Genomic DNA, 24,288 nt, shown 5'->3' on the forward strand with positions numbered 1-24,288 from the left:
TTATATGCGGAATTTTGAATTTTTGTTAATTAAATACGAAACTACAATTTTATATTTATTTCATTTATTCATCAAAATTAGCTTAATCTCAAACAAAATTAGTATGGCTGAATAGATATTTTGAATACCTTTCAAACGAGGTATCACTTGTCATAAGGTCCCATTTAAAATTATCGGTCACAGTGGCTCTGTAACGTCATCTGTCACTATTACGTCACCTGTCATGACTAGTTAAGAAGTTTACGTCCGTTTATTTCCTCCCTCCAAATTTCACTATTATGGGTATAACCGTTCAAAAGATACGAGGGGGGTACGGACTTTTGACTAGCACTGTATATCTTATCAATCGTGATGCATCTGTTGTAATGTTATAATAATATCATTTTAATATAATATCATTTAAAGATTCCAGATTATCGTAATTCAGTAATAGTAGCCAGAAATCCAGCTGCTACTGGTAAAGCCACTTCATATGCTGAACGTCTTCGTCTTGGTATAGCTGTTATTCATGGAGAACAGAAACAGTCTGATTCTGATGAAGTAGATGGAAGATATTCCCCACCAACCTTACCAAGATCACGTACTATGGATGCAGGAGTAGGTGTGCCTGTACATATCGCTAAGGAAAAACCTCCGATAAATGTAGTAGGTGATGTAGGAGGGCGAATAGCTATCATGGTGGTAAGTTTCAATGATACTTTAACAAACATGATGATAATAATGTTTTGTCATCAAACTAACTTCATTTTTAATTTTTAGGATGACTTAATAGATGATGTCCATTCTTTTGTAGCAGCTGCTGAAGTTCTTAAAGAACGTGGGGCTTATAAGATATATGTTATGGCAACCCATGGTCTACTTTCGTCTGACGCTCCACGTCTAATAGAAGATTCACCCATTGATGAGGTAAATTTAGCACCAAAGAAATCACATAGTTGTTATTCAATTTTTTAGGCAGATATAATCTAAAAGGTCTAATAACTTCGAGACTGATCCTTCCATGTATCTCTTTGCTGGTGGGTCAATCCAAGCCAAGTGGTCCAAAGGTGGTTGCTTGACTATTTTCAATATTTTTTATTTTTCTACCTTTTAAACTTCAGTCTATAGAGAGTACAAAATTCCATTTATTTTATTTTTAAAAAATTTAGTTTACCGCGATGGCTATTTTTGTTAAAGCGTATCGATCATTTTCACGGAAAACATGGCTTCGCTCTTTAGCCAATATTTTCAATGAGGTTTGTCCTAGAACAATACATCAAAAACCAAACTTTTTAGAAAAGTATGCTCTAAAAAAAACTGCCTGCAGCATTATTTAATTTCAAACTACCCTTAAGGCCTTAAATGAACCTCAAAGTTCACTGTTAAAATTCCATTTTCAGCATTTTTTTAACAGCATAAGGCAAGCCGATAATGGTTTGTAATTTTTTTCTGGAAAAGACATACGTACATACTTTAAATAAAAAAAGTTTGAGCTTTGAGACTTGAGTAAATTTTTTCAAAAAAAATCTCAAAAATGTAATTTTTTGAAAAATCTCAAAGTTTGACCCTTTATATATCTCTGATGGGCACGGATGAAAAAATTTGAAATTTGGCTGAATGTTAGCCCCTAGCAAGTAGAATAAAGAGTAAAAATTTGGAGTTGCAGACTTACGTCATATAGGAGTTACAGGCCTGAAAAAATGGTCAAAAATCCAAATGGTCAAAATTTGAGCGTTTGCGGGCAGGGTAATTAAAATTCAAATAAACTGTCTAATGAAATAAAAATTAATGTATTTTCACCAGATTTCACAATGAATACAAATTTATACAGGTTGGGCCAAAGAAAAGAGTCCACCTCGATATTTGGCAATAGTTACCTATTAGATTTTAAGGAAATGCCGAAATAGGTCCATTTTTATTTTCATATTGCAACTTTTTGGGATATATTTCATACTACGTGACGTCATCCATCAGAGCGTGATGACGTAATCGATGATTTTTTTAAATAATGGGAATAGGGGTCTTGTGTTATTTTATTTGAAAGCGTGTTCAATTCTCTATTCAGTAATATAAACATTATGATCATTATTTATACAGGGTGACCAAAAAAATATTTTTTGAATTAAATTAATTGGCGCAAAAAGAAGAATGTATGTAATTTATTTAATCTAACAATAAAACACTGAAAACGTTTGTTTTCTATACTTCCACAAAATTTATTACAACTAAGTGACTACAGCTGTTTCGGCAGAGTGCCTTTCTCCTCAGAACGGCACTTTACATTACAGAAGTACATTATAGAAGTCCTCAGGGACTTTCGGCCCTCGCTAATAACGTAATCTTTCATTCTGCATTTAAATTTTTCAAAAATACTAATTAGTTTTCTCAGGATTCGAAAAAAATGAATCCCCATTTGAATAGCATTGCAGCCGAAAATACGTACCCATCCTCTTAAGCGAAAAGCAATGTTTATTTGCCAAAAAATAATTTTTTTCTATTTTATGACAGCAATAATATGTATTTTGAGTTAAATTAATTACATACATTTGTCTTTTTGTGTCAATTAATTTAATTCAAAAATTATTTTTTTGGCCACTCTGTATAAATAATGATATTGTTTATACTACTGAATAGAGAATTGAACACTCTTTCAAATGAAATAACATACGACCCCCTACTCCCATTGTTTCGGCATTCCCTTAAAATCTAATAACTGCCAAGGTGAACTCTTTTCTTTGGCCCACCCTGTATAAATTTTTATTCATTGTGAAATCTGGTAAAAATAGATTAATTTTTATTTCATTAGACAGTTTATTTGAATTTTAATTACCCTGTCCGCAAACGCTCAAATTTTGACCATTTTGATTTTTGACCATTTTTCAGACCTGTAACTCCTATGTGACGTAAGTCTGCAACTCCAAATTTTTACTCTTTATTCTACTTGCTAGGGGCTAACATTCAGCCAAATTTCAAATTTTTTCATCCGTGCCCATAAGAGATATAAATGGTCAAACTTTGAGTTTTTGCAAAAAATTACATTTTTTAGATTTTTTTTTAAATTTACTCGTTTCAAAGCTCAATTTTTGTTTTTTTTTTTAAGTATGTACGTATGTCTTTTCCAGAAAAAAATTACAAACCATTATCGGCTTGCCTTATGCTGTTAAAAAAATGCTGAAAATGGAATTTTATCAGTGTACCTTTTCAAATTTTGAGGTTCATTTAAGGCCTTAAGGGCTGAGGTTAGTTTGAAATTAAATAATGCTATAGGCCGCTTTTTTAGAGCATACTTTTCTAAAAAGTTTGGTTTTTGATTTATTGTTCTAGGACAAACCTCAGTGAAAATATTGGCTAAAGAGCGAAGCCATGTTTTACGTGAAAAGGATCGATACGCTTTAACAAAAATGGCCGTCATCGGCAAACTAAATGTTAACAAAATAAAATAAATAGAATTTTGTATTGTAGTCTATATAGACTGAAGTTTAAAAGGTAGAAAAATAAAAATTATTAAAAATAGTCAAGCAACCAACTTAATTTATATTGGATCACTTGGCATGGATTGACCCTGGTGGGTTTTCTTCACCTACATAATTCAAAGAACCACACATTTGCTAGACTGTCACACTGACCTAAAAATGCGATCTGCTGTTTCTTCTAGGTGGCAGAATCTGCATAGGTCTTCTGCTAATGTCATTAGCTTTAACTGAAAATCATCAAGCAGATTGATCATAATTGTATAAATCCCATCAGGTTCAATTATTGCTGAAAACAAAAGGAAGCAATAATTGTTGAAAAATGATAAAACTGTTACTGCTGGAAATTTGTAACATATTGAGAAACAAGAAAGCGAAAAAATAAGATATGATACCATACCAGAGGAATGGAGAGCAAACATAAACATATGGTAGGGGAGCCCAAGCGGGGATTTTTGCAGTTACTCGAGCGGTACAGATTATCATATGGGGAGAAACGTGGTACCCTGCAGATGTACCTTTACCATATATTGGCTCTTAACACAGGGGAGTTCGTTCAGGGGGGCCCGAAAAAAATATATCCTTAAAATTACTCGAAATTATCAGATTAAGATAAAGTAAGTTAAGTAATGGGTGAGTTAAAAAGTTTCACAAAAAAAAGCGAATATTTCGCAAATGAACGTCAGATCGAAAAACTAAAAACTAGGTGTTCAATATTTTTTAAAAATCTATCGAAAGATACCAAACATGACCCCCACTGAGAGGGGTGGGGGGCAAATTTAAAATTTTAAATAAAAATCCCGCGATATTTCGCAAAATAAACATCAGATCGAAAAACTGCAAAATACACTTATTCAATATTTTTGAAAAATCTATCGAAGGGTACCAAACACGACCACCCACGGAGGGGTGGGGGGTTACTTTAAAATCTTAAATGGGAGCCCCCATTTTTTATTGCAGATTTGGATTCTTTGCGTAAAAATAAGCAACTTTTATTCGAAACATTTTTTCTGATTATGGATAGATGGCGCTATAATCGGAAAAACTATTGTTGGAAATGGAAAATTAAATTAAAAAATGGAAAGCTCCCACTAAAATGGAAAATTTTACTTAACTTTTTTTAGTTTTACTACTTAATAATCACAACCCAATAGGTCCCCAAAGCGCTCGAGTGACTGCACATTTAGCATACTTTGCTCCCCTACCAATACCAATATACAAAAAAGGACTAAAACTGACCAGCATAATTATAGAGGAATAATGCTGCTCCAGTATACATCAAAATTGTTAACAAAAATTAACACCGTAAACACGTCTGAATCCATTTTGATAGTCACTAATTATATTTTCGGAGTATTCTAACAATCTATTGTAGATTATACCAGAAAGAATTTTGTATATTACATTTAGCAATGTAACTGGCCTATAATTCTGGCATTCCCTCTTTTCTCTTTTTGAAGTTATACTTCTTTACGATCGAGGGTGAAATTTTATAATTCCCTGGCGCATGCGCAGACAGACAGTATGTAGTTCGTTGCTAATATTTCAAATTATGTATGTATCAGCGCAAATAAGTCATTAAAATAATATATTAGTGTTCTTAGTAAATGTATTATTTATTATAATTTTTGTGTCTTTGGATTTGTCTTCCTCGGGCGTAAGATAATAAAATATCTATTTTTATACTTCACTTTGATCTATTTGTCACCGCGATGTGTAATTATATCCGACACGTCAATAGCACGGGGCTTGGATAGCTCGGTTGGTATAGCATTGGACCAGAGATCGAAAGATCGCGGGTTCAAATCCCGGACGATTCATATTAATTTTTTTTTATTTTATTTTATTTTTCGTATTGTTAATTTTTGGTAATTATTGTTAATTTTTGGTATTGTAACTGTTAAGTATATTTATTTCGTTGAAATTATATTATAATAGAAGCATAACTTCTTACGTGCGTACAAAGTACACACACATTCTTTTTTTTTATATTGGCTGTCTAAGGCCAACTGTCCATTCCTCCGGCATTTGCTCATTGGTCCATATTAATGTTATTAGGTAATGAATTCTTCCCCAGAGTTCGGATCCTCTATGCTTTAATAATTCTACCGAAATTCCCTCCGTTCCTGGCGTTTTATTGTTTTTTAGTTTCTTTATTATTTGAACTACTTCTTCATAACTCGGATTTTCAATGTGCTGCTCCGCCGTATAATATATTCAGCCCCGTGACGAATCACTCACGTTAAATATAACGTAAAGTTATCCTGTAGTTAAGTTATAATCGTCCGTCGAATTGGTGTGACATATCATATTTAACTTAACTACTTGCGTTATTTCTTGGCAGTTCTTAAGTTATCTGATGTATCAACTGTCACTTTATAACGCGACGTTAAACGTGCAGTTATGAAATAACTTTGTAGTTATGTAAGGATTGTAAGGTTAGGTTTATGTTTTGATTTGTTTTTAGATAGAAATCAAGTGAATATTTAACGTAGAATGGTGCTTCAGGTTGTCACAGGATCTTGTGCGGCATTTTATTAATTTAATAAATCAAATTTAATATCAAATATAAAGCAGCACAAAATTAAAAATATCGAAAACATAGACCTAAGATAACAATTAGAAACACGTAGGTAATAATAAAATTAAAACAATAATTCATCATCATCCTTCTCTTTGCCTTATCCCTATGCGAGGTCGGCTTCCGTAATTGCATTTCTCCACACAATTCTATCTTGGGTCATATCAATGTTAATCCCCTTTACTAACATGTCCTGCCTTATCGTCTCTCCCCAGGTCTTCTTTGGTCTTCCTCTCCTACTCCTTCCAGGAATCTGCACTTCAGCTTTTCTTCGTATTGGGTGATTAACGTCTCGACATGACCAAACCATCTTAACATATGCTCTCTCATTTTGGCATCAATTGGAGCCACACCTAGACTTCCCCTAATAGACTCATTTCTAATTGTATCCTTTTTTGTCACTCCACTCATCCATCTAAGCATTCTCATTTCCGCAACATGCATTCGTTGTTCCTTTCTTTTTCACTGCCCAACATTCAGTTCCGTACATCATAGCCGGTCTTATGGCTGTTTTATAGAATTTTCCCTTTAGCTTCATTGGAATTTTTCTGTCACACAACACACCACTCGCTTCTTTCCACTTCATCCATCCAGCCCTAATTCTACTGCATGCATCTCCATCTATTTCTCCACTAATCTGTAATACCGATCCTAGGTACTTAAAACTATTGCTTTTCACAATCATTTCACCATCCAAACATACCATTTTATTTGTAGCAACTCCATCTTTAAATGAACATTCCAAATACTCTGTTTTTGTCCTACTAAGTTTTAAACCTTTTTCCTCCAGAGCTTGTCTCCACTGTTCCAGTTTTTGCTCTAAGTCTCTTTCACTATTTCCTACTAACACTACATCATCAGCATACATTAGGCACCATGGAATGCTACCCTGTAGTTTCGCTGTTATCTGGTCCAAAACTAATGAGAAGAAAAATTCAAAATGAGAAAAATTAAAACAATAATTAAAAATGAAAAATAAAGCTAATGATTTAAGAATAGAAGGGCAATAGGTACAATTTTAAAAAATCATACAAAAACCAAATCGAGAGATATTTAAAAAAGATGTTTTTAAATTTATAAAAATTCAGCGGGCCACCCAGCTATTAATTTTATTGCTTTACCTACTTTTATCGTTATCTTCCCATCATGTGCCATGTTCCCATCATTCTCTCGCACTCTGTCCAACTTGTACTATTAATACATAAGGTTTTCTTTGTTAGAGAAACCAATAGTTACTTCTTTTTTAGCGTTTAAGAAATAACGCATCTCATGATTAACTATTTAGATGGGAAATAAGCCACAATTAAATTGAAAAAATAATTTTATTAACGTTTCAACGCCCAATAGTATTTTGTATTTTGACAACGACACCCGATTTGGGCGTCGAAAGGTTAATAAAATTATTTTTTTCAATTTAATTGTGGCTTATTTCCCATCTAAATAGTTAATCATAAAAATGCCACAAGGAAATAGCTTCAGAACAACATTAACTCATCTCATAACGTTGACGGATACGTCACACGGAATTTACGTAAAAAGTTATCGAGACAGTTATCCGTCAAAGTTATCCTAACTTTAACGCAAACGGTAAAGATAACTTCGGTCATCCATCACAGGGCTGATTGTCTCGTTTTGATCATTTTCATTATCTCCATTTAGGTTTTCTTAGAAGTATTCTTTCCATCTCATAATTTTTTGCTTCCCTGTTAGTAGTTCTCCGTCCTTGTCTTTGCGTATCGTCAATTTTGGTCTAAATGACTGTGTGCTTTCTTTTATAGAATTTTCTGCTTTCGCGTCTGTTGTGCTCTAGGATTTCTTGTACTAGAAAGCAAACATATTTTTTTTATAAAATTCATGTTAATATACACTCACCGGCACGAAAAACGGGTACCCCAAAAAATGGGTCATTTTGATGTCTCGTATCTCCTAAACCTGTTGTCCGATTTAAGTCATTGTTTTAATATGTTTTATCCTTATTCTTTAACAATATCGCTGTAATAATATTGTTGCTAGACAGGTAAATTTTCATTGTATACCGGGTATATCAATTAATCTAGGCGCCAGAGGGGTCACCGTGTCCTTTTTAATTCTGATGGACAAACTTAACGGTTTATTATGGATTTTTGGCTGTTGATTACGAATTTCGAGGGTGGATTTCGATTCGAGTGGTCAAACAATTGTTATAAACAATTTAATTGTTTATAAGGCTCTGGCTCATAAACTAAAAGAGATACAAAAAAATGTTTCAAATAAAATTTGTTCCTTAAAAAAACGAAGAAAAAAATGTTTACTAAACTTAAATCCAACAATTAGAACTCAAGATATTGTCAAATTAGTGCACAATGCAAATTGCAAAATAAGTATTTTTCGAAGCTTTATCGATCGTAACTCGGCTTTTGCGTATGCAAATGAGCACTAGAAGGTGTCATTTTAAAGCTTAATTAATAGGTTTCCAAACATAGTTTGTTAAATTATTTTGTCTTCATTTGTTTTAAAGTTATATCCGTTTGAATTTGTAATTTTCTTTAAAAAATTGTACATTAATTTGTTTATAAGCATTTCAAGCAAATTTGAGCCATAAACATTTATACTTTAATTAACAATAATGATAGAAGAACTCAAAAGGAATAATTTGAGCTTATGAAAATGTAATGGCGCGCTATGAGGTGCAAGATCAGCTCACAGTCAAGTAATATCGCGGTAAAGACACCGATCGACTGCTCTCGTGTTACATTATTTTGCTCAGGAGCCCTTGCCTATTCTTAACAAATAATATCAGCTGACTTTTTAGTTATATTTCTGAAACATTAGTTTTTATTGTTTTTTTTTCTCATTTAGTACAAAAAATAGAAGACAAAGTAAATAGAATGAAAGGTTATTCAAAGTAAATAGAGGTACAGTATGATGATTTAATATAAGAATAATAAGAATTATATAAAATTTTATTAGAATCTTCAAAAATGAAAAATGAAGAACGTATATATACATAGAAATTATAATTTGTATGGAGACGTTAGCACGTGAACCTTTACACTGTGAGCATGACCCGATCTTGCTCCTCATAGCACGCTATTAAAATATCGATATCTTGGTCAAAAATAAACTTACGAACATTTTCATAAGCTCAAATTGTTCCTTTTGTGTTTTTCTATCTTTACTGTTAATTAAAGTATACATTTTTATGGCTCAAATTTGCTTGAAACCCTTATAAACAAATTAATGTCCAATTTTTTTAAGAAAATTATAACTTCAAACGGGTTTAACTTTAAAACAAATGAAGACAAAGCAATTTTACAAACTTTTTTTGGAAGACTATTAATTAAGCTTTAAAATGGGACCTTCTAAGGCTCATTTGCATGCGTAGAAGCCGAGTTACGATCGATAAAGCTTCGAAAAATACTTATTTTGCAATTTCCAATTTGCATTGTGGACTAATATTCCAATATCTTGAGTTCTAATTATTGGATTTGAGTTTAGTAAACGATTTTTCTTCATTTTTTATTAAGGAACAAATTTTATTTGAAACATTTTTTTGTATCTCTTTTAGTTTATGAGCCAGAGCCTTATAAACAATTACATTGTTTATAACAATTTTTCGAATACTCGGATCGAAATCCACCCTCGAAATTCGTAATCAGCAGCCAAAAATCCATAAGAAACCGTTGAATTTGTCCATCAGAATTGAAAAGGACACGGTGAGCTCTATTTGGCGCCTAGACTAAATCAAACTGGGTTTTTTCTCAATTGTCACAACACCCTGTGGAATATTCTAGCCTTTATAAAATATTGAAATTAAAACCCAACTATAGCCCCAGGTTTTCTTAACATTATGTTTTTTTATTCATTTGCTTATGTTGGATAATAAAAAAAGTTAGGGACTTTAACAACTAGCCATGTTCTTTATCATTACAAGGTGTTACTAAATAAGTGCGACAAACTTTAAGGGGTAATTCTGCATGAAAAAATTATGACCGTTTGCTTGATAAACCTATGTTCGCAAATGCTTCGTTTCCGAGATACGGGATGTTGAGTTTTGTCTTACAAACTCACGATTTATTTATTGCTCTAAAACCGGTTGAGATATGCGAATGAAATTTAGTAGGTTTTAAGAGGTAAATATCGCGCATTTTTTGACATACAATTAAGAATTTATATTCACCATTGGCGTGCATACGGGTCATATTTCCCGGTCATATTACCCGCATGCACGCCAATAGTAAATATAGAATTTTTAGTTGCATGTCAAAAAATATGCAATAATTGTATCTTAAATCCTACCAAATTTCATTTTCATATCTCAACCGGTTTTAGAGCAATAAATAAGTCGTCAGTTTGTAAGAAAATAATTCAACATCCAGTATCTCGGAAACGAAGCAATTGCAGACATGTGTTAAAGCAAACGGTCATTATTTTTTCATGCAGAATTGCCCCTTAAAGTTTGTCGCACTTATTTAGAAACACCTTGTATTGAGAAAAAACATGGCTAGCTGTTAAAGTCCCTAACTTTTTTGTTATCCAACATAAGCGAATAAATAAAAAACAGAATGTTCAGAAAACCTGGGGCTATAGTTGGGCTTTAATTTCAATATTTTATAAAGGCTAGAATATTCCACAGAATGTTGTGAAAATTAAGAAAAAATACCCAGTTTGGTTGGTACACCCGGTATACAATGAAAAATTACCTGTCTAGCAACAATATTACATATTAAAAAAATTACTTAAATCGGACAACAGGTTTAGGAGATCCGGGACATCAAAAATGACCCATTTTTCGTGCCAGTCAGTGTAGATATGAACTTCTTTTCTAGGTGGTAGTCACAAATACAATTCCCCATGAGCTACAGAAAATGCAGTGCCATAAGATTAAAACTGTGGATATATCAATATTGCTCTCTGAAGCTATTAGAAGAATTCATAACAAGGAATCCATGTCATATCTATTTAAGAATGTTACATTGGAAGACTAAATCTTCATATATTGAACAAAAAATTCGGTATTATTGAGTTTTTAGCAATATAATATGCAATTATTATAAAATAAAAACCAGTGCATTTCATTACTAACTTACAAGCTTTGAAATAAGCTGTTAATAGAAAATACCTGATGTTTGTGCAAATGAAACATGTTATAGATAATCAACTATTTTCAATGGGAAATAAGCCACAATTTTACCAAAAAAAATTATTTTATTAACGTTATAAATGAGTCAGATTAAATAAATTATTAGAAGAATTTTTTACTAAGCAACAACATTTTCGTTTAATTTAGTATTATTTTGTATTTTGACAACGACACCCGACTTGGACGTCGAAACGTTAATAAAATCATTTTTTTGGTAAAATTGTGGCTTATTTCCCATTGAAAATAGTTGATTATAAAAATGCCACAAGGAAATAGCTTCAGAACAACATGTTATAGTATAGATGTTAAAGAGAATTTCAGAGCATTAAAGATTCAATTTGTATATTTTAAGATATCGTATGCATTGGTTTTGATTTTGTATGACTTGCATATTCACATTTATATATAAGAGCTTAAATTCATTTAGTAGGACATTGTCGATATACAAAAATATTCGGTGATCATTAAAACGGCAAAATAATTTGTAGGAAATAAAACTAGATTCATCACAAATCTGATTTGATCATAAAAATATGGATTTAATCATAAAAAATAGATTACATATTTAGAATTGTGTTCCTCCGAGTGTTGTCAACTTTAAGACGGAGAATAGCGTTTATTCTGACAAAATCTCTTCAAACCTAGCCCAGTCCATTATCTGATGATTTTCATCCATGACATATTTTCCTTCAAATGCCTTATGGTCTTTCGATTTTATCTTTTACAATTAATTGGGGATGTAATATTTTTCTTGCTCTTTTTTTAATTGTTGTAGAACTTCTTCATTTGGAATATTTACTGTCCAAGATATTTTCATGATTTGATGGTAAACTCTCGTTTCGATTATTTCTAGTTCTTTAAGTCTTTATGGTTCCCTACCGACTCCATAAACTAGTATTGACCATAAACTACAGGGTGTAACAAAAATACAGGTCATAAATTAAATCACATATTCTGAGACCAAAAATAGTTCGATTGAACCTAACTTACCTTAGTACCAATGTGCACATAAAAAAAATTACAGTCCTTCGAAGTTACAAAATGAAAATCGATTTTTTCCAATATATCGAAAACTACTAGAGATTTTTTATTGAAAATGGGCATGTGGCATTCTTATGGCAGTAGTATCTTAAGAAAAAATTATAGTGAAATTTGGACACCCCTTAAAACTTTTATGGGGATTTTGTTCTTTTAAACCCCCACAAACTTTTGTGCACGTTTCAATTTAATTATTATTGCACTACCATTAGTTAAACAAAGTGTTTTAAAAACTTTTTTGCCTCCTAGTACTTTTTCGAAAAGTCAGTTTTTATCGAGTTATTTTGAATATTTGTCAAATCCACCACATATTTGTATATGGTTAAGTACGATTATGGAGACTTGGTAATAATATGCAAATTTATTTATGATTTACATTTTTAGGTATATTTTGAACCATATTAAAAAAGAAGCCACATCTCGATAAAAGGTGCCTTATCGAAAAAATACAAAGAAACAAAAAAGTTTTAGAAATACTGTGTTTAACTAATGGTACCGCAATAATAGTTTAATTGGAACGTAATCGAACGAGTTTAAAGGAACAAAACCCCCATAATTCTTTTTATGTAAACATATTAAAAAAAGCCGCATCTCGATAAAAACTGCCTTATCGAAAAAATACTAAGAGGCAAAAAAGTTTTGAAAATATTCAGTTTAACTAATGGCACCACAATAATATTTTAATTGGCACGTACACAAAAGTTTGGGGGGGGGGGGTTAAGGGAAGAAAACCCCATACAATTTTTAGGGGGTGCATAAATTTCACTATAATTTTTCTTTAAGATGTTCCTATCATAAGAATGCCACACGTCCATTTTCAATAAAAAGTCTAATAGTTTTCGATATATTCGAGAAAATTGATATTCATTTTGTAACTTCAAAGGGCTGTAACTTTTTTATGTGCATATTTGTACTAAGGTAAGTTAGGTTCATTCGAACTATTTTTGGTCCCAGAATATGTACCTTAATTTATGACCTGTATTTTTGTTACATCCTGTATATTGACCATCTTGTCTTTTATTCATTTAATCCAGAGGTTCCCAAACTATTTTTTCTCGTAGACCCCTTTAAAAAATATACTGGTTTCGGTGGACCCCCTGCTGCTATATTTTTACCATACTTCCAATGAAAAACATTGGGGGGGGGGGGTAAAAATAAGACATTGAAGGTCTTTTTCGTCTTCTTTTCTTTTCTCAAAATATCATTTTAAGCGATTTTACATTGATTTGGAATCTATTTAAACAAATTTGCATTTTTTATCGTAAATTATCAATAATTGAAAAAATTGTGTTTTAATATAAGGGTTATCCAAAATGTGATTATTAGGCATTATAACAAGTTTTTTGTTTTAAAACAAGTTGTTGATCAAACTTTAGCGTAGAAAACGATAAAATACTGTTTTCCATTTTCCTCCATTCTCAAAATACATGTTCTTCTATTTGGCTGAAAATTTGCCCACATATATCCAAAACACAGGACTTATGTGTATAATGGTTAAAAGAATTTGTATAGTTTTACAATACAAGAAAAGTTACATGCAATAAAGAGTCAAAATTATATAGTACAGTCGGGTTAGCATTTGATCTTGCATGCCGAGCTACCCAAGCAAGATTCTATTTTTCTAATCTTAAGGGGGTCAATAGTAGTGTAAATTTAAAATCTCGAATAAAGGAGAACCGTTTTTGCTCAATATCTCCGCCATATTTAACGTTTCGACAACAAGTGTAAAAACTGAAGTTGTGGAAAATATGATTTCGTATAATTTATTCTATTATAAATTTTTTGTGCCGTCGATATTTTCCGAATTATGGGAGAAAGAGTGACAGTTACAGCATAATTATTGAATTATCTCGTTTATTATTAGTTTTATAACAAAAATGTACCTATACAAAAATGGAGAGAATTAAATTTTATACAATTTTGATCTCTCTCATGTTTTTGCTAAAATCAATATTTCAGGTAGTACGTATGCGGTAAACGCGCGAGCATAAGCCCTGATTGATTTGATAGCAGTGGTTTTTGTTCAATATCTCCGCAATTCTCAACTTTTCGACAAAAATGGTAGGAATTGAAATTGATCCAAAAAAATTGTGTTTACAATAATTATTATAATTTTTTTAACCATTTTTTTCGTATGGCGGATATTTTCCGAATTAATTGTACTTACAGTAGATGCCTACATATATTTTTGACTCTGATATTATTCCACGTATTTTTTTTTGTATTGTAAAACGATACAAATCCTTTTAACCACTTAAAGTCCTGTATTTTGGCTATCTGTGGGCAAATTTTCAGTCAAATCGAAAGACATTTGTTTTGGAAATGGAGGAAAATGTAAAAAACGGTATTTTAACGTTTTCTACACTAAAATTTGATCAACAACTTGTCTTTAATCAAAATAACTTTTTATGATGCATTATAATAATATTTTTGGGCCATTACTCTTAAAATATTATTTTTTCCATTGATATTTTACAATAAAAAAATGCAAATTTGTTTAAATAAATACCAAATCGCTATAAAATTTTCGTGGACCCCACTTGCAACTTGTGAACCCCCATTTTTATTTCACGCCAACGTAAACCCCCGTTGAATCCCTCGTGGACCCCTGGGGGTCCACCTGGACCACTTTGGGAATCACTGATTTAATCCAACGTCCCGAGATCTGTTATGAGTTACCTGTTCAGCATTTTTCCATTTAAAAGCGACTGATATTAGAGGGAACGGAATATTTTTTTAATTCTTCTTTACCATCATTTCGGTATTTTTGTTATTTATCTCTATTCCAAACTCATTGCATGCTTTAAACTGCTTTGTCAGCGGTAAATATTTGGATGCCATTAAGATTTATTCCCGCAATGAATTTTTCTGCTGAATAGTATTTTTTGAGTACATGTATTATCCCTTTGCTTATGTTAATATTGTTTGAGACTTAGTCGTGAATTCTATCTAATCCTATTGTTTTGTTGCCAGTTCTCATTTGTTATTATTCATAAAACTTTATGGTTTACTTCAAATTTACCAAAGCTAGAAATTTTCCATGTTTCGCATGAATACTTTTTCTAAACTTAGGAAGCACAGAAACACATCTTTTGACATTTGACACTTTTAGCATAATTCTTTAGTGAGAAGAGGGTTTACTAAATCCCTATACGGTTCAGAAATCCAAACAATAGTTTCTAATTTCTTTTTCACCTATTTTATGTACCATATTGTGAAATATCTTTAATAGCGTTGACACTGACTTATAAAAAATGTTTTAATTTATACGAAACTTCATTGAGTCAGATATTATACATTTATTTTATCTATAATCATAAACATTACTCTTTTGTTGGATGTTTAAACCATCGTTTATCGTTTAGTACATCCATCTTCACCTGTAAATACCACATTTGAGTCAAGTTTTTTGATTGTTTTTATAAATTTAGTATATAAGAACAAACAATTTACAACATTCATCAAAATTGCTACTAGACCAGAGCATTTAGGAAAAAATAAATTGATTTTTAAGCACAGCATCTAGAGACTTGCAACTTTTTGAATGGTGTTCAGGATGACGCCAGGAAAAAAGTCTACGATAGAAAAATGGGTGGAAATGCATAACAATTGCATTTTAAAGGGTACAACATGCATCTAAAAGTGCATAAACATGTCAAAATCAGTATTCATATTAATTTTTTATTATTATTACATATGTTTTTATAATTTTTATTATTACAAAATATTTTAATTTACAATCTGCTTCATCGAAGCTATAAGTAAATAGTTTGAATGTTAAATACATGAGGGAGAAGCTGCCCTGTGGCAACCCTCCTATTACAATTTTTACATTAGATCATAATATATTTAATTTATTAAATCTGTTGGCCATAGTTTCTTCAGTCGTCTTGCGAATTCGGGAGGAGTGTTTAGCTGTCTTGCTTCATCATTTGGATGACTTCTCAGTCCATCAAGGTAGCTCTTTGTGATCCTTTGAATTTCTGTATATTAATGGCCACATTTTGTTATTCAGTGGGTTTTTGGGGTCACTGAACACTGTTAATATATAATATAATAATAACATGAGAGCCAACGATCGACAAGCGGTCTCGGCACCTTAAGAAGAAGAAGAAGACGAATACGCAATCAGAACCGACCGCCGAAATACCTGGTGCCCGGGTTTACTACTAAGGTACGCCATCTAAATTTTAGAGGGTTTTCGGTACTCAATTGATGCAAATTGATTACTCGGAGGGGATCGCTGAACACGAGTACCTCATTAGAACCGACCCCCTAGAGCAGGGGTCACCAATTAGCGGACCACGGTCCGCATCCGGACCGTGAGCTAGTTTTGTGCGAACCGTCAATAAATTCAGAATATACCTAGTGTTTGGCAATTTTGAAAATCTGGCCATGAAATTGTGTACTATGTTTGGCTCAACTTATGTGTGCGAAGCCGCTTTATCAATAATGAACTTTATTAAAAATCGGTAGAGATCTCACTTAACAGATGAATATCTCAACTCCCTAATGAGACATCAGTTGCACTAAACTCACTCCAAACTTCAGACAGGTTGTACATAAAAAATGTCATTTTTCTCTCTGATTAATTTAATTTTGTAAAGAGTTTTCCCCCTTATTGTTATACTTACTAATCATTAATTTTGAAATTAAGTAAGCTGTAATATAAAATTGTCATGTGCATTTTTTTATATTCATTTCCTCTCTACTATATGTTAAGTAGGAGTATGTACTTTTCAGATGTGCATTTAATTAAAATAATTTTCAGATTTAATAAGTTTGCAACAAACACCTTGCATTGAAACTAATGTAGAAAAGATAACATGTTAATTACCATTTTGTACTATGATTGTTTATTTTAAATTCCTCAGTTTCCTTTCTACAAAATTGAAGATGTCTAAAAACTTCATTAGCATTCAAAATATAAATTTCTAATGTTTAAAATATTCTCATTAACAATAATTTACAATACTGCTGTTTTCAAAATATACTGATAATAACATCAAAACAATACACAATGAATTTATATTTTATTTATTGTACCAGGAAAACTTACAGAAAAGTATACAGTAACCAAAAAACAATCAGATATTATTAGTTTTCCTTTTCATATTAGTCCATGTGTGAGGCCACTTTCGTCTGAAAAATGTTTCTGACTCGATTTCTTTGCGGATTCCTGTTCAAAAATGTCCCCTTTAAACAAATCTGAAGGGTGCCGGGTGAAACTATTTTTTAAGCAAATTCAAAATTACTTTTTTGTCTAGAAAGATGTATTTTTAGGTTTCTTGGGTAATTATAAACAATAAAGGTCTCTTGTCATATTTCTGAAAAGTTGATAGTTTTCGAGTTATAAGCGATTAAAATCTGAAAAATGCGAAAATATGCATTTGCGATGCTTGAAAACTCTTAAGCTTTAATAAAATGACAGATCTTTTTTATTTAAGGTACTAGTACACTTTAGAAGACCAAAAATAATTATTTTTTTCAAGAATTTTTTTCTCAGAACCTTTATCAAAATTGAACATAAAACTTTTTACATATTAATATCTAACTATTAGAGAGTACAAAAAATATATCTTTTTTCATTTACGCACGTACACTAATATTGTAGAGGGCGCAAAATTCGAGACGTCGAAAAATGATGGCGGACAGTTAATCTCAGGATTGGGATATCTGAAACAGAAAAATCGTGCTTCATTTGAAAAAGGAAGGTTTTTTACATGACAATTTACCACAATTTCACCAAAAATTAAAAAAAATTTTAACCAATAAAAACTGCAGAAAAAGGGACGATTTTTTCACAATTTTTTTTTAATTTCCGTGAAATCTTTTTTTGCGGAATCTTTCACTAACGGTGGTAAATTGTCACGTAAGAAATCTTCCTTTTTTAAATGCCGTACGATTTTTTTATTTCAGAGATCCCAATCCTGAGATTAACTGTCCGCCATCGGAACTACTTTTTTTCGTGGCCTCGGCTTAGGCGCCCTCTACAATATTGGTGTACGTTCATAAATGAAAAAGATATATTTTCTGTATTCTTCAAGAGTTAGATATTAATATATAAAACGTTTTATGTTAATTTTTAATAAGGGTTCTGAGAAAAAAAATCTTGAAAAAATGCTTGTTTGGTCCTTTAAAGTGTACTAGTACCTTAAGATGACCCAAAAATGCTAAGAACATATTTTCGCGGGCAAAAGAAGTGATGATTTGAATTTGTTAAAAAATATATTAAACAATTTCTGCCCAAAAATTTCGCCCGGCACCCTTCTGATATGTTTATAGGGGATATTTTTTAACAAGAATCCACAAAGAAACCGAATCAGAACAGTCAGACACAGGCAGCATAAATCCTGACCCCGGAAGTATCATAGGTTTTCGAAACGGACCCTCAGGGAAACTAATTGGTGACCCCTGCCCTAGAGCACCTGTTGCCCAGGGTCATCTTCTGGAATTTCGAGGGATTGCGGCACTAAAGTGATACTAACTCAGGGGATTTTTTGGGGGTTGCTCGACACAAATATGACATCAGAACCGACTCTCAGAGCACCTAGTGACCAGGGTGAATGATATGCACGTCATTTTCTGGAATTTTGAGGCCTTCCGACACTAAATTGATGCAAGTAGATTACTCAGGATCTACTGTGGTGGTTTTTTACGTTGCTGAACACGAATAGGCTATCAGAACCGACCTCCGAAAACGAAATTCCAGAATATATCGTGCAAATCAGTTATCCTGGGCACTAGGTGCTCCGAGGGTCAGTTCTGATGACGTATTCGTGTTCAGCGATCCTAAAAACCCTCCGAGTAATCTGTTTGCATCAATTTACATAGTACCGAAACCCCTCCAAACTCCAGATGACGTGCCCTAACAGTAACCATGAGCATCAGATGCATGGGGTCGGTTCTGATTGCATATTCGTGTTGTGACCCCAAAAACCCACCGAATAACAAAATCTGGCCCTTAATATACTGATTTTGACATGTTTATGCACTTTTGGATGCAATTATGCATTTCTGCCCATTTTCTATAGTGGACTTTTTTCCTGACATGATCCTAAACACAATGCAAAAAGTTGTAAGTCGATAGGTGCTGTGTTTAAAAATTTATTTATTCTGGTGTTTTTATTGCTAAATGCCCCGATCTATACGCTTTTGGTACACATTTACGGCTCCTACAAATATTTTATGAATTGTTCAATTGTCCCGTTAGTTGTAGCATTTATTGATGTTTAATTTTATGGTTTATTCTTTAATGTAAAACTAAAATTTTTAATTTTTTTGCATTTTTTGTTTGTAATAGTGATATTTTCTTCCAATAATTTAATAGTATACCGAATTTTATTTTTAGTATTAGAAGTGTGTATTATATTTTACCTATAGTATGTTTGTAAGACTGCTGGTTTTATAATCTTAAAATTAAGTAAAAAAATAATTATCCTAACTAGAGTTTTCTTTCTAAATATTCCTTCTTTTTCAAAAGATATCATGACTCACTGTAGCTACTATCTGTAACTAAAAATAAATTACATTGATTTAACTGTACTAAACACCAAGAGATAATAGGAAAATACAGGAAAGGAACAGAACAAACTCAGTAGGTTAAACATTTCCATAAAAGGTTTAGGTACACAGATAGCTCTAAAACAGCAGAAAAAATTGGGATGAAAGTGTACAGGTCTAAATACTCAAGAACTCTGGACAAATTACCAAAAATATTTCAAACGGAATTTCACGCTATTGCAAGATATGCGAAGTTAAATTTTGAGAAAATAATTTTATCAGAAACAAGAAACAGTCATTATGTCCGACAATCAAGTTGTTAAATTTGCCAAAACAGGTTCAAAAACAACTGTTATGCGACCTGAATGTTTTAAAGAATCAGTAACACAAAGATTGATAACACATCATACAAGGAATGAGAAAATCAAAAATACTTCCAGAGAGCTATTCAGCGGTGTGATGGATGACCGAAGTTATCGTTAACGTAAAGTTATCCTGTAGTTATGTTATAATCCTCGAATTGGTGTGATGTATCATACTTAACTACTTGCGTTATTTCTTGACAGTTCTCGAGTTATTTGGTATATCAACTGTCACTTTATAACGCGACGTTAAACCTCAAGTTATGAGATAACTTTGTAGTTATATAAGATTAGGTTCATCTTTTGACTTTTTAGACAGAAATCAAGTGAATTTAGAAGCTAATAATTTAATAAATAAGAATAGAAGGGTAATACAATTTTAAAAATGATACAAAAATCAAATCGAGAGATATAAGTTGAAATTTTATTTTAATTATCTACTGAGCTTTCTATCCAGAGTTGCCAGATGATATTTTATAAATCCCCCACTTAGAAACTGAAATTCTCTCAAATTGAAGCTCAAATACCCCACATTTAAATTGTTGCCGCATTTTAATAAATTAGTAGTCAAATGAAGAGAACAGTACACCAAAATTATACTACTTATCAACGAGGGCCCTGGAAATAATTAATAGTTCCTATGGTCTTCATTTTATGGGAGTATAATCACCGGTATAATATACGCAGTTCTATGTACATTCGCAAATTTAATTTACCATGACCCCTTAAAATACTCTATAATTTTCCGCCCCCAAAAAATCCCACTACAATTTCTGCTTACAAAAATTTCCACGCTTTCAAATTACCCCAAAATTGTGGGAAAATACACCAATCTGGCAACCCCGTTTCTATCTACTGTTTGAAACACCACCGAACCCGAACAGCTGTTTGCTGTTCGGCACCGTTCGGACATCGACGGTGGCCGACGATGGGGATTTACTTTTACGGTCATCTACTATGTTCCGAACTATCTTTTTTCTTCAAACCTTATTTCTAAAATAACGTTGATCAAATAACTATCTCATAACTCTGACCGATACATCACACCGAATTTTACCTAAATAGTTATGGGCATCGTTATTCCTGAGAGTTATCTCTTTAACTCAAACGTTAAAGTTGTTAACTTCGGTCATCCATCACACGACTGAATAGGTGGAATTAAAAGTTCGCAGGCTGACACATATAAGTGGCACTACTAAAGTAGAAGCCACAGTTAGAATAGAATATGCAGTGCTGCACTTACGACGCGCAGCGATGCCGCTCATGTCGGCACAGTGGTAGTTTAGAGATAGACTGAGAAGTCACCGGCAACGTGGTCGGCCGTTCTCCCGTAAGAAATACATTGCTCTATGCTACCTGCTAACTGTGACTTTTAATTTAGTATTAAATCAATATTTATGATTTTTAGTCAGCCCTAACCTTCAAAAGAGCGTGTATAAATTTGACAGCCGTCGAACTATTAGTTTATGAGATGTAGTTAAAAAAATTCAGGTCTTTTTTTTTAATTATAATTTTTTGGCATATATATCATACTAGTGACGTCACCCATCTGTGTGTGATGACGTAAATAATGATTTTTTTAAATGAGAGTAGGGGTCGTTTGATAGGTCATTCGAAAGGTTATTCAATTCTCTATTTACTAATATAAACATTAACATAAATGTTTACACAGGGTGCCCAAACATTTTTTTATATTAATTGAGACAAAAAGAAGAGTATATAATTTATTTAATTCGAAATACATTTTACTGTTGTCCCAAAACAGGAAAAATGTTTATTTGATAAATAACTATTGTTTTTCGCTTAAATTCAATATTAAAGCTGCCACCCACCAGCCTCTTGGCAGTTCGAACATTTAATTTAAGCTAAAAGCAATGTTTGTTTTTCAAATTGACATCTTTTTCTGTTTTCTGACTGCAGTAGAATGTATTTTGCAATAAATAAATTACCTACATTCTTCTTTTCGTCTCAATTAATTTAATTCAAAAAAAATTTTTGGGCACCCTGTATAAATAATTATGTTAATGTTTATATTAGTGAATACAAAATTGAACACCCTTTCGAATGAGCTATCGCACGGCCCCTGTTCTCATTTAAAAAAATCATCAATTACGTCATCACGCCCAGGTGGATGACGTCACTAGTATGATATATATACCAAAAAATTAGAATTTAAAAATAAAAATCAACCTGTTTCGGGATTTATCTCCAAAGACGCCCATTCTCGAGAAAATGAATTTATTCCAACTCAAACGTCCTCACTGTATATAACAGCACTGCAGGTCTCAGGGGCCCATGGCTTGAAATTTTTCAACTGTCTTTCTCCACTTTACTCTGTCCAGGGCAGCTGTCTTCCAGTTTACAACGCCTGCTCTTTGTAGATCCTCTTTGGCTGCTTCCAGCCACTTTTCCTCGGTCGACCCCTCCTTCTTCCCTCACCTCTTAACAATATACTCTTCGCCCATCGGTCCCCTGACATCCTTTCCACATGCCCAAGCCAGCGAAATCAATTTATTAGTAATTATTAATGCGTAACATATTGCACATATCTTTTGAACGGTTATACTTATAATAGTGAAATTAGGAGAGAGGAAATAAACGGACGTAGCTTCTCAAATAGTCATAACAGGTGACGTAATAGTTACAGATGACATTGCAGGCCCACTTTGACCGATAATTTTAAATGTTTCTCTCGTTTGAAAGATATTAAAAATACCTATTCAATTAATAGTAATTTTGTGTGGGTTTGAGTTAATTTTGATAAATAAATTAAATAAAAATAAAATTGTAGTTTAACATTAAATTAATAATAACCTACGTTTAATGAACCTACTGCTTTGCTATCTGTCAACAACCGTTTATCTATCTCTCTCTCTTCGTCTCCTCTATTTGTAACTGTTACTCCAAGGTACTCAAATTCAGTTACCTTCTCAAATTTATAATCTTGATGTTGTTCTGAAGCTATTTCCTTGTGGCATTTTTTTAATAAACTATTTTTAATGGGAAATAAGCCACAATTTTACCAAAAAAATGATTTTATTGACGTTTCGAAGCCCAAATCGGGTTTCGTCGTCAAAATACAAAATACTACTAAAATAAACAAAAATGTTGTTGCTAAGTAAAAAAATTCTTCTAATAATTTATTTAATCTGACTGATTTATATTGGCAATTCAGACGTATATTATACATTTTAAAGTAGAAGACTTTAAAATGATATCGCCAATATTTATGAGTTGCGTTCCTGGGACGACTTTACTAAAAGATAGTTCATTCGATTACATGAAATCAATCCCAACTCAAGAATATCCGTCACAAAAAAAAATCATAGCATGTGATCTGTCTTTAAAAAGACAACCAAATGCAACGATGACAGTAAAATTCTCGCGTTAGAGATTCCATAGTAAATCACGAGGGAAAACCAGGAAAAAAAACCTCGTGATACTATCCCGACATCGTAAGTATTTGGTCTTACATTTAATTTACTTTCAAAAAACTAATACCAAATTCTGACTTTAATATGTTTGAATTATAAATATTATTAATAATATACAGGGTGGTCCCCAAGCAATTGTACAAAAAAGAAACAGCAGATTCCACACTCCAAAATATCACGATTCAACCCCACTTACCCCAACAAAATGTCTACATCAAGAAAGATAAAGGGTGGCAAAGTTAAACCCCCCTTTTCACCTATTACCGAATACTTCCCGACAGGCACGAGATAATATTAATATATAATATAATAATACTGTATATTATTAATATTACTTATAATTTAAACATATTAAAGTCAGAATTTGGTATTAGTTTTTTGAAAGTAAATCAAATGTAAGACCAAATACTTACGATGTCGGGATAGTATCACGAGGTTTTTTCCTGGTTTTCCCTCGTGATTTACTATGGAATCTCTAACGCGAGAATTTTACTGTCATCGTTGCATTTGGTTGTCTTTTTAAAGAAAAATCACATGCTATGATTTTTTTTTGTGACGGATATTCTTGAGTTGGGATTGATTTCACGTAATCGAATGAACTATCTTTTAGTAAAGTCGTCCCAGGAACGCAACTCATAAATATTGGCAATATCATTTTAAAGTCTTCTACTTTAAAATGTATAATATACGTCTGAATTGCCAATATAAATGAGTCAGATTAAATAAATTATTAGAAGAATTTTTTTACTTAGCAATAACATTTTTGTTTATTTTAGTAGTATTTTGTATTTTGACAACG

The 24,288-nt window shown here is 32.1% G+C and overlaps 1 protein-coding gene across 3 annotated transcripts in view; it reads left to right on the forward strand.

Moving 5' to 3' along the window:
- The window catches only part of LOC114334574 (phosphoribosyl pyrophosphate synthase-associated protein 2), a 59,059-nt gene extending 39,425 nt beyond the window's left edge, over positions 1–19,634 (forward strand). For 2 of the 3 annotated variants that reach the window (XM_050646874.1, XM_028284640.2), the window contains exons 4-6: positions 406–681; positions 760–906; positions 10,839–19,634. In XM_050646874.1, coding sequence (XP_050502831.1) covers positions 406–681; positions 760–906; positions 10,839–10,997 — 582 coding nt within the window. In that variant the 3' untranslated portion in view covers positions 10,998–19,634. The remainder of the gene's footprint in view (positions 1–405; positions 682–759; positions 907–10,838) is intronic. The other variant, XR_007697108.1, reaches the window with a different exon arrangement.
- The last annotated feature ends 4,654 nt before the right edge of the window (positions 19,635–24,288 follow it).

This window comes from Diabrotica virgifera, chromosome 3, assembly GCF_917563875.1.
Source record: "Diabrotica virgifera virgifera chromosome 3, PGI_DIABVI_V3a".
NCBI classification, from domain to species: Eukaryota; Metazoa; Arthropoda; class Insecta; order Coleoptera; family Chrysomelidae; genus Diabrotica; species Diabrotica virgifera.